The sequence below is a fragment of the Meriones unguiculatus genome, chromosome 14 (assembly GCF_030254825.1).
Source record: "Meriones unguiculatus strain TT.TT164.6M chromosome 14, Bangor_MerUng_6.1, whole genome shotgun sequence".
Taxonomy (NCBI): Eukaryota; Metazoa; Chordata; class Mammalia; order Rodentia; family Muridae; genus Meriones; species Meriones unguiculatus.
In genome coordinates this window covers 84961053-84973003 of record NC_083361.1, presented here as the reverse complement: position 1 = coordinate 84973003, position 11951 = coordinate 84961053, and the positions used below count along the sequence as shown (strand labels likewise).

At 54.1% G+C, this 11951-nt stretch overlaps 1 protein-coding gene across 1 annotated transcript; it reads left to right on the top strand.

Moving 5' to 3' along the window:
• The first annotated feature begins 252 nt into the window (after positions 1–252).
• Tpbgl (trophoblast glycoprotein like) lies at positions 253–4192 on the top strand. Its single transcript, XM_021656286.2, has one exon. The coding sequence runs from the start codon at positions 1418–1420 to the stop codon at positions 2567–2569; it is 1152 nt and encodes a 383-aa protein (XP_021511961.1). The 5' UTR covers positions 253–1417; the 3' UTR covers positions 2570–4192.
• The last annotated feature ends 7759 nt before the right edge of the window (positions 4193–11951 follow it).

The window sequence follows — 11951 nt, the reverse complement described above, 5'->3', positions numbered from 1 at the left end:
TAAGTACCACTTCAGGGGAAAAAGTCAACCAACTGTCCCCAACTCAGGAGAAAGAGACTGACTGATTCTTGCGGGGAGGAGGGGCGCCTCTATCCCAACCATCTCTGCCAAGAAAGATACTCGAATGGCCTGCAGATCAAATGTCCGCTTCTCCAACCTGAATAATTCATGCCAAGACCAGGAATGCTCCCTTCTCCGGAGTCTGTCTCTTTAAATCAGGTCTTGAGCTTCCCAGTTCTAGAGAAAAAAAAAAAAAAGATAAGTAAAAATTCAAAACAAAACAAACCTATTAACACCTCGGCTCCGGATCTTACCACACCCCGACGACTCCGCACTACAAAATCAGTACCTGACTTTCTGGTACCTGCACCCCACTCAATACTGCCTGGTAGGGGAGCCTGGGGGCGGGGAAGGAGCAAGCTGACCACCGTATTCTGGGAGTGTTCAGGTGCCGGGCCAAGACGGGGAAGGCAAAGAGCTGAATCACTCCACCCACTCCTCCTCCTCGAGCCTCGGAAGGGTCCAGCCTGAAGGGTGAAACCGGTGGGAGCGGTCTGTCAGCGGCCGAGCAGCCTGAGTGAGGGGTGTGGGGGGTGTGGGGACAGGGAGCGCTCATCACTTCCCTCGAGGGTGGGACAGGGTCGACCAAAGACCAGACGCGCCAGGAAACTGGGGTCGCAGGAGAGGCGGCCAAGGCCAGGGATTTTCCAGAACCTCTCCCTTAGCAGAGCCCCTTTCCTGAACTACAACAAGAGTAACTTTCTCAGCCCACCACCTCAGCCCTGTCACCTCCTCCAGTGACAGCCCTAAACTCCTCTTCCACCTTGCCTGGGTGCACAGACCCACCTGCCGGGTCAGCCCCGAAGGCCCCGCCCTACTTGTGCCCGGGAGGGAGGAGGAAAGAAGCTGCCTAAACGAAGGGGGTGGGGAAAGAAGCAGTCAAAGCTCGGAGAGCCAAACTTCTCAGCAGCTCGGGAACTAGAGAGCAGGGGAGCGAGAAAGCGCAGCGGCCCTCGGCTCCGGAGCCTCCCACCCCGCCTCCCTCGGCGAGGAGGTGCGGAGACTCCGCTGGGGGCGGAGGAGGCGTCCAGGAGGCGGGGAGGGGGAGGCAAACCCTGCCCACTCGGCTCGGAGCCCGGAACGGCCGCGGAAGTCGGAGGCCAGAGCGCAGGGCGACGAGGGCACCGGGGGCGGGGGGCTCGGCTCCCCGCCTGACCCCTGCCGCCCCCCGCCAGCCAAGAGAAGCCTCCTCGGACTTTCCAAGCAGGAGGAGGGACCGATCGGGACTGTCTGCTGCTCCGAGTCAAGGTCTAGCCCACCGCCTCCCTCCAGTGCCACCCCCATCCCATCATCACCAAGCGCTCCCAACTCACTGGTGAGCGCGGCGGGCCGGGGGCTGGATGCGGGGACAGCCGCGATGGCCCCGCGCGCGGGACAGCGGGGGCCCTGGAGCCCGCTGCCGGGGCTGCTGCTCCTGGCGGCGCTGAGCAGGCCCGCCGCGCCCTGCCCCTTCCAGTGCTACTGCTTCGGCAGCCCCCAGCTGCTGCTGCGCTGCGCGTCGGGCGCGGAGCTCCGGCAGCCGCCGCGGGACGTGCCGCCCGACGCGCGCAACCTCACCATCGTGGGCGCCAACCTGACCGTGCTGCGCGCGGCCGCCTTCGCGGGAGGGGACGAGGAGGCGCCCGACGGCGTGCGCCTGCCCTTCCTCACCGCGCTGCGCCTCACGCACAACAACATCGAGGTGGTAGAGGACGGAGCCTTCGACGGCCTGCCCAGCCTGGCGGCGCTCGACCTGAGCCACAACCCGCTGCGCGCGCTGGGCTCCCGCGCCTTTCGCGGGCTGCCCGCGCTGCGCTCGCTGCAGCTCAATCACGCGCTGGCCCGGGGAGGCCCCGCGATGCTGGATGCCCTGGACGCCGCGCTCGCCCCGCTGGCGGAGCTGCGCCTCTTGGGCTTGGCGGGCAACTCGCTGAGCCGCCTGCCTCCCGCCGCGCTGCGCCTGCCGCGCCTGGAACAGCTGGACGCGCGCGCCAACGCGCTGGCCGGCCTGGGCCCCGACGAGCTGCGCGCGCTCGAGCGCGATGGCGACCCGCCCCTGCCGCGCCTGCTGCTGGCCGACAACCCGCTGGGCTGCGGCTGCGGCTCGCGCCCCCTGCTGGCCTGGCTGCGCAACGCCACCGAGCGCGTGCCCGACGCGCGCCGCCTGCGCTGCGCCGCCCCGCGGGTCCTGCTCGACCGGCCCCTGCTGGACCTGGACGAGGCGCGGCTGGGCTGCGCCGACGGCGGCGCCAACGAGCGTGGGGAAGAAGCGGACGTCGCCGGCCCGGAGCTGGAAGCCTCTTACGTCTTCTTCGGGCTGGTGCTGGCTCTCATCGGCCTCATCTTCCTCATGGTGCTCTACCTAAACCGCCGCGGCATCCAGCGCTGGATGCGCAACCTGCGCGAGGCCTGCAGGGACCAGATGGAGGGCTACCACTACCGCTACGAACAGGATGCAGACCCGCGCCGCGCGCCCGCGCCGGCCGCCCCTGCCGGCTCCCGGGCCACTTCCCCGGGCTCGGGTCTTTGAGGCCCACCTCCCTCGGGGGAGGCTGTCCCTGTCGGCTGATGACTTCACTGGGGCCGCCCAGCCTTCCCATGCCTGGCCTGAGCCCCGGAGATCACACACCCTCCAGTTTGGATCTCTGAGACTTTTGGACAAATTGTAGTACCGTCTCCCCCACCCCGAAGTTCCAAAGTGTACTCTTCTGCCCTAGCCTGAGAGTTTCCAGGTCAAAATCCCAGAGACCCCTCTATTTCCGTAAACAAATCTTGCCTGCCCGTCCTTGCTGGGAAACCCCTTTTGGTCGCCAGGCTCACCCGAAGACCCCGTTTTGAAATCTCCAGCACTTGCTCCACCGCTCTGCGTGCTTTGAGCCAGACACGTGGCTGGACTGCGCTGACCCCAGCGAGGAGCCCCCAGTCCCCTTCTCAGAGCGTAGGGGGCCTACATCCCTTCTGGTCTCATTGGAAGGTTTTTGTGGAATTTGAGCTTTGCCCCACCCCAGGACCCTGGAGCCTCCATCGTGTAACCCACATCTGGAGGCTCCGTGGCTCTAGTCTGATGTGCTTCATACCCTGGTTCTAGCTCAGGCAGTCCTCCATTCCTTGGCCCTGGGTGGGTCTCAGCTCCAGCCTTGTCCCTCTCATCCCAGGGACAAGCCTTGATGTAGAATCCATCCTTGGCCTTTCTGTTGGGGCTCCTGTGTCCCAACCCTTGGTGTTCGCCCTCACTCTCCGATGCAGCTCTTCACCTCAGTCACTTACATGCCCTGGCCCAAGTCTTAGGCTCTCCGTTCCCTTGACATCCATCACTGGCACTTTCACTAGCCCAGCCATTCACTGACCAGGGTCAGGAGAGGAACCTCCCCGTGGTGGGGTGCTACACACTGCCCTCCGGGAGGAGTTCTCCCATCCTTCAGGAAAAGGGCAGCCACCCCCATGGCGTGTAGGCAGGCTTTGGTGAAAAAGGGCGCAGGTGGTGAGCAGGGTCTCTGGCCCTCTGGAAAGGTGAGACTGGGAGTTGCTGCCCATCCATCGATTGCTCTCTGGTCCCCTCCCCATGTGGTCCTCCCCTGGCGACTCCTTGCTACCACCTCTCATGCCTTCTGGAAGGGGATAGAGTCTGACCTCTTGTCTCAGTCTTAGTCGCAAGCCTTCCTGGTCAAGGTCATGGGCTCAGTGCCCTGCCTTCTGCATGATCCCAAAGCACAACGGTGAGTGAGCAGGGATTGCCTCCCTGCCTCTCACCCCAAGTCAGGCAGAAAGGCAGGCCCGTGCTGCCTCGGCACAGGAAGTCTTCCTACTCCGTGTATTGGCTTGAGGCCCGCCTTCCCAACCCTCAACAGAGAAATCTGGACCTTCCTTGGGCTGTTTTCTATAAAGTCTGCAATAATCTCCGATACTCTCTGCTCTTGTAAGTGGTGCTGTGTTCTTACTGACCTTGGGGCCTTAGTGGGAGTGGGTGGGCAGGGGGGCAATGGCCCTCGAGCGCACTCTAGAGCATGGGGAAAAGAAATGGGCTGTGAATGCACAGAGAAAGACTGAGGCTAGAAACCTGGAGGCTTTCCATCCTTCTCCAAGCCAGCCTGCTTTTTAACGGTCTGAAATGGCTGTAGTCACAAGCAGCACGGGATTCTATGCTTTCTTTACACCCTTTATCCTCTCTTTGGGATGGGGAGCTGAAAGGGAGTATGCTTGGACCAACCTGGCCTCAGCTGAGCTTCTTGAGAAGGAGCCAGCTACAGAGGAGAGACAGTTTATTGGAGCAAAACTCTCTGAGGGGCCAGAGGCTCAGGGCCCATCCGTTTGCTAGTGCATCCTGTGTCAGGTTTTTTTGTTTTTTGTTTTTTTTTTTTTTAACTAGATGGATTGAACCTGAGCACTGGGTGTGCAAGAGGGAGAGGAACAGCAGCTGGAGGGGCGTGGGGTGGATTTGGGAGGCAGGCTCCAGGCTGGAGGAGGGAGCTTGTCTCTTCCCCTGGTATTCCTGGAGTGGTTCACTTAGGATCTCAGAGCCCTAGAACTGTGGGGCAGGAATCTAGAATTCTGAAGTCTACAATTCCAGCATGTTTTTTTGAAGTTCAGAGCCTCATCTTTCTAGAAGGTGTGGCTTCTAAACATTGAAGGACCATCCCAGTGCCATGGCAAGCCTTGATTGTCTTTAGTGGAGCACCATGCAGTCTCCTAGCCTTCTGCTGGTGAGCGCTGTATCCATCCTTCCAGCCAGTTTTCATGAGCATCTGTCAGTGACCTTCAGCATGTACCCTGAACACCCCCTAGAAGAGAATAGTGATGTGCTTAAACAGGTTAGAAAGCCACCTCTCAGCAGACCCCCTCAGTGCTAAAGCTGTACCCTCTGGTAGTGTAGTCTGTGGCTGCAGTAAATCCTGGCAAGTAAAACGAGCTGTTGGTTATGGGCTCATTATCAGCAGACAAGTACAGTTCTTACGTAGTGTTACCATTGGAACTCTACTAAGTCCTAAGAACTTAGTTTTCCTGAGCCATGAAATATCAGCAGATGTTAGAAAAAAAAAAAAATCAGTTGAAGACCAACAGTCTACAAGGCAGGGTTTTGCCTTCAAGTCTTTTACAGACTCCATTAGAAGCCAGCTCTGGCCTGCTATCCTCACTGCAAGCTTTCCTCCTCTACAAATCTAGCCACTCATCTAGCTATACCGACTACAGCTCTGCCCATCCTAAGGAGGCTAATGACCCAGGGAGGAGTCATTTAATCAAGGTCTAGGGACAAGAAATGCCAGGAAACTCTGAGAGGCAGAGTGAGACGCCCAGACCCAGCCTAAAATGGCTTCGTAGATGAAGCGGCGTTTGAGCTGAGTTGGAGTTTATTCCGTTTGATTTTTGCGGTGTTAGACAGTCAAATCCAGATTCTTGCATGTGCTGGGCAATTACTGTGCCACTGAGCTACACCCTCAAGCCTTGGTTAATGTTTTGGTTGGTTGGTTTTGATACAGGGTCTTGCTGTGTAGCCCAAACTGGCCTTGAGCTTAAGACCCTCCAGTCTTAGCCTCCCAAGTGTTGCGACTCCAGGAGTGAGCCGCCTTGACTCCCTGATACCATCCACTCTGGCCAAAGCCTCTCCCAGAAGCTGCCAAGAGTGAGGGGTGTGCAGAGACCCAGAGGACAGGGACAGCAGGGATGGAGTGACAGGGAAGAAGCTGTCTCTGGGATGTCCCCTTACAGAGCAGGTAGGGCAGTGAGCAGGCAAGGGGTGAGGGGGTGCGTGGGGGTGTAACTGTCAGTGTGGTAGACGTGAACCCGCTGTGCACTTGGAGAGACATGGCACGCTTCCCAGGCTGCTGTGACCCGTAAGCAGCGCGAAAATGCCTTTCAGAAACTCCTCTAGGAGAAGCCTCTCGTGTCGGTGACCCTGAGCCTACCCGAGCCTTCAGATCTGGAGTGAGAGCCGGTGAGGGCCTGGCATGAGCCTGCGGACTGAGTCTGCATCCAAGCTAAGCACACCTCTTTCCAGGTCACTTGAACCCTTGGACCAGGCGAGTCCTCACTGTATGCTGGGAAATGCTGCCCAGCCGGCCTCTCTCTTTCTAGCCCAGGCTGGCTCTGTCCCCTAGATTCCCTTGCTTCCCTGCATCTCTGCCTTCCTTCCATTCAGGCTGAGCTGGACTTCTGACCTCTGGGGACGGGACACCACCTCCCTGAAGCCCATCTCCGTCTTCGTTAAGCCAGCCTGGCAGACACTCGGCCCTAATTCACAGGCGTGGCCTTTCCCAGGCTGAGCGAAGTGAGTGGAGCAGTTAATAACACTTGAGCTCCTTCTGAACCTCTCTCATAACCTCTCCTCGCTTACTGCGCCCACCCGCCGGCTGCCTCCGAGCCTACAGGGGTGGCTTTTCCAGGGGTTGCGAGAGATGGCGTTCAACTCACTCTTCCTTGGATGGGTGTGGAGATAGTTCAGACTGTACTAGAGCCCTTTCAGGTCCTGCAGAGCCCAGAATGCCTGCCCCCAAGGTGGATCTGCCCGGAGTCTGAGTACTCGGCGGGCCCTTCACCTCTGAACTCAGCATCCTCTTATTCCGTGGCACTGGTTCCAGAAGACAGGCCGAACCATGAAAGCCTAAAGAGGAAAATATAAATAAATAAATAGATAGATAGATAGATAGATAGATAGATAGATAGATAAATAAATGAAGCCCGCAATGGGACACACATGCACACGTCATCAGCTGCTCCGAACAGGTTGCAAGAGTTCTGATCTGGCTTCTTGGAGGCAGCAGCTGTGCTGGGGGCCATGTCCACTGTGGAGGAAGCCAGGGGCTGATTCTGGAAGCCCAAGCTCAAGGCCCTGACTTTCAGTCCATCCTTCCTCCTGCACCTTCTCTGCTGAACACCTGCTGAGCCCAGGGCGCACGTGCAAGAACCAGATCTCACTGCTGTCCCAAGTCCAGATGGGGCCACACAGGATCGCTATGAATGTGGCCATACACAGGACCTTAGGAAAGTCCCTGAGTTGACCACCCGAATTGGGAAACTTTGATGTAAAAGGACTCACTATCAACAACCACATGGGAGAAATTAAAAATAATGATAATTACAGGGAAATCAAGGCATGGTGTCACACACCTGTAACCCGGGGTGTTGGGAGGCAAAGCAAGAGGCTTACCACAAGTTTGATGGCATCCTAGGCCAGAATAAGACCTCAGACAGCAACAGCAATGGGGCTGGACAGAATCCAGACCCCAGCACCCAGGGCAGGCAGCACACAAGTGCCCCGGAGGACTTGGTGCCCTCTTCTGGCCTCCTCAGACACCCACATGAATGTACATACAGATGGACACACATAAATAGATAAAATTTAAAACCCTTTTTCATTTAAATCGCAAACGAAAGAAGAAGCAGGGACTGAAGAGTCAAGGGTTAAGAACACTTAACCCAATGAGTTCTTAACCCAATGAGTCAAGGGTTAAGAACACTTGCTGTTTTCCCAGTTTGGTTCCTAGCACCCACGCTGAGGGTCACAAGTACCTATAACTCCAGATCCAAGGGGTATGACACCTTCTCTTGTCTCAAAGCACCCGTGCATGCATTTCATACATGCACACACAATAAATAAATAAATACTTAATATTTTATTTTTAACATTTATTTTATTTTAGGCAAGCTGGGATTGCCAGAGTGCTTTCTTAGCATGCAAAAAGCCCTGGCTTTGGTCCCCAAGACTGCATAATTGGTACATAATAGAACATGCCTGTAATTCCAGGGCTTGGGAGACGGAGGTAAAAAAAGATCAGAAATTCAAGGTCATCCTTGGCTATGTAGGAAGTTCAAGGTCACCTTGGGCTACATGCAACCCTGCTTTTAAAATAGATGATACAGACACATCTGCATGTGTGTCTGCGTGTTTAAACGAAGGGGGCAAGGATTAACTAGAGCTACGCAGGCTGTAGGCTCCAGACCCAGGGACTTTTGAAAAGGTACCAGGGGGAGGAGGAGCGCTGAACTGACGGGCTGGACTAGCCTGTCTCCCAGAACTGCTTAACTACCGCCCTCCCTTTCTTGCTGTCTACCAGGACAGCTGCTCCTCTGTCCTCCTCCATTAAGTGGTGAAGCCAGCTGTCCCCGCCCCACTTCTCCACCATCACAGCACCTTCTTCCCGGCACAGCATCGGGACTCTCCCGGCGATGTGCGTCTGAACGCTCACCTGAACTGGCCGGTCTTCTTGCTCCTTGCCCACATCAGGAGAGGGTTAGAACTGCCTCACTGTTAGTCTGCATCTCAGTACTAGAAATTTTTTTTCAAAACTCCCCTAGCCTCCGTCCTGCCCCCACAGATACACCATTCAGAGGGAGAGGAATCACACAGGGCGCTCTGACCTTCCTCTCCGTACTTTTCCAGACTCCCACAACCTCCCACCTCATTAAACTGGAATTGCGATGATATAAGGTGCCTGGGTGGCCGGTTCCTCCCTACTGTTCTACAAAGCGAACAAATTTGGTGTAGATGCCTGCAGTCTGGCTCTTGGGGAAAGAGGCGGGAGGATCAGGAGGAGGCCAGCCTCCGCTTTTCCAAGGGCAGCCTGACAATCCGAGACCCCCGACTCTAAACAGACATTTAGAATGTGACCCTGCAAAATATAATTTAGACCTGGCTTCATCTTTTCGGTATGGTTTAGTTTTCTGACCCTCTTTTAAGTACTTCTTCGGGATCCTGACTAGGCAGAGCCTCCCCTGACTCTGCAGTGAGGGTTTTTCATCCTAAGGACCTGAAGAGATATCTATTGGCAGAAATGCGGCAGAGACACCCGCTTTCTCTTTTCTTTGCATGCAGGCGCCATCTGCTGGTGGAGATAGAACAGTTTTGAGTAAAACAGAAAATTATATGTGAGGTCAACCAGACTTTGCTATACATCAGAGATTCTTCTAGAAACTTTTTTTTCTCTCTCTTAAGCTGTTACCCTGATGGCAGTTCTATGGCACAGCTACTATTCCTGCATCACAGATGGGGGATCAGTGGTCACAAAAAGATGGGTGACGTGCTCAAGGTCATGTACCTAATAAGGAGCCAATGGGCTTAGGTCAGTGAGCTGCACAGTCATGCACTAGACTATAAGCAAGATACTCCTTAGGGAAATCAGGGGGTGAGAGCGGTGGGAATGGGCCTCCTCTGAATGAAGTTCATGGAAACCAGATGGGAAAAACCAACCTAAGAAGAAGAAACAACCAGTGCCAAGGAACAGAGACCAAAATTTCCAGGATTTGTTGGGGTTCACCAGTGGTGGCCCTAAGCACCTTTCCAGTTTGTCCTCTTTTCCACCACCGCTGCCCCCAACTCTGCATGGCTCAATGGGATCTTACCCTGCTTCCGTCAAGCCCTCCTGCCTGCAGCACCCCCTCTGGTCCATGTTCCACTTTACAGCCAGACTGATGGGAACACACTATAGACTCCCTCTCATTCCACTGCAAGTAGCCAGCTGTTTTCCAGATGCAGACACACTCGTTGGTTGCCTGTGACCCTCTGACCCAGCTTGCTGCCAGCTCTCTCAGCCACCTTCGCCCTACAGGTCCAAGTTGTCTCACCCAGGGGAATCCTCCCCATGTGCCAGGAATGTCCATGGCCCCTCTGCACACACCTACCTCCTTCCTATCCTTCAGCACTCACTGCAGACTTCTCTTTCCCCTGGCCTGTCTAATCCTTGACTCAGCTACCCCAGCAGAGCATGAAGACCCTCCCTAGCATGGCATGCTATACTACCTGTCATAGCCATCAGCAGCAAGCCTAAATTTTGGTCTTATCCCCTGTGAATGTCTGGACAATTGGATGTGGATTCCCTGGTTTCTCTTGCAAAAAGCCTGGCACAAACCCAGCAAATGATGCGTGCCAATAAACTATTTAACTATTGATTGTTCAACCTGCCTGCCTTTCCTCTTCTCCTCCTCCTCTTCCTTCTCCTCTTCTTCTTCCTTCTCCTCCTCCTCCTTCTCCTCCTCCTTTTCCACCTCCTCCTCCTCTTTTTCTGTCTCCTCCTCCTCTTCTTCTCTTCCTCTTCTTCTTCCTTCTCCTCCTCCTCCTCCTCCTTGTTCTTTTGGAGAAAGGGTTTCCCTATGCAACCAAGATTGTGAGCATGTACTGCTATGCCTAACTTTCTTTTTTCTTTCATGTTGAAACTTGGCCAGTTAAAAGTCACCCTTTGGGGCACATGGGTTTAAGAGTTTGGAAGAGATATAGAACAGGTGGCTATCTTTTAAAAATCATCCTCCTGATACCTCCTCACAGCCAGATTTCACAGAGCCCCAGCCACCAGGGAGCACTGGTCCTGTTTCTTCTCCACTGAAGTCCCTTTAGCCAATGTATATGCAGAACACAGACTCTTTTTAAACTTGCTTTTGTCCACCTAGCATAATTCCTCAGAGACTCTATTGTGTGTATTACATCTGGTCATTTTTATCAGTGAGTGGTATTCCACTGAGTACAATGGTATAGTTTGGCTTTCCACTTTGTTCTATTTTGTGACAAAGTCTCACTAGGCAGCCCAGGCTGGCTCTGAACTGTAGTCTCCTGTGTCACCACTCTAGTTGTTGGCAGTTGTAAATATGGCCTTTGTGGATGTCTATGCGAAAATTTTTGTGATATTATCATTTTTTATGTCTCTTGTGGAATGGAAATGCTGAGGTTAAATATAGGAAACTTCCAGAACTCCCCTGTGTACTGTACCATTTCCAGTTTCCTCTAGCAGTGTGTGAGCATCCAGGTTCTACATCCTCACCAGCACAGTTTGTTGAAAACAACAGTTGAATTGTGTCTACCTGACATAAGCTAGAGTCATCAGAGCAGGAGCCTCAGCTGAGAAAATCCTCCATGAGATCCAGCTGTAAGGCATTTTCTCAATTCGTGATCAGTGGTGGGTGGTGTTACCGTTGGGCTGGTGGTCCCGGGCTCTATAAGAAAGCAGGCTGAGCAAGCCATGGGGAGCAAGCCAGTCAGCAGCACCCCTCCACGGCCTCTGCATCAGCTCCTGCCTCCAGTTCCTACCCTGCTTGAGTTCCTGTCCTGATTTCCATCAGTGATGAACAGCAATGTGGAAGTATAAGCCAAACAAACCCTTTCCTCGCCAACTTGCTTTTTGGTCATAGTGTTTTGTCACAGCAATAGAAACCCTAATTGAGACAAATCACCTCTCTCATCTGTCTGAAATCAAATGTCATGTGTGTATGGGGCCATTTCTGGATCCCCACTCTGCTCTGTTGGTGTGCCTTACCTTTCATCAATGTCACACAGCTTCATGGTGACTCTTAAAATCAGGCAGTAGATGCCTCCAACTTCTTTTGCTTTCTTTCTCCAATTTTCGTGTGTGTTGTGTACATGTGTGCATGTTTTTGTATGTGTGGGGTTGCGCACGGGTGCACATGCATATGGAAACCCAAGATTGATGCTGGCAATCATCCTGAATTGCTCTTTGCCATATTCAAGGAGGAAGGTCCCAGACCCAGAGCTTGCAGACGTGGCTGGTCTTGCCAGCCAGCTTGCCCTGGGGAGCTCCGGTACCTACAGTCCCAGGCTGGAATTACAGGCGGCCACCATGCCTACCCTGGAATTTATGTGGGTCCTGGGGATCTGAACGTTGGTCCTTGGGCTTGCACAAAGAGCACTTTGACCACTGAGCCATCTCTCCAGCCCCAGCCTTGTTGTTGTTTTAAATGGCTTGTTTTCATTCCTTCACCTTATCATATAGATTTTAAAAATAGTGTGTCTACATGTGCAAAAAGAAAAAACCCTTCCAATTCTTGATTTGGATTTCATTAGCTTGTCAGTTTGAGGAGGATTGGTGTATAATATTTGTGATATATTTTTAAAGATCTATCTATCTATCTATCTATCTATCTATCTATCTATCTATCTATCGTGTATGCAATGTTCTGCCTGCACACCAGAAGAG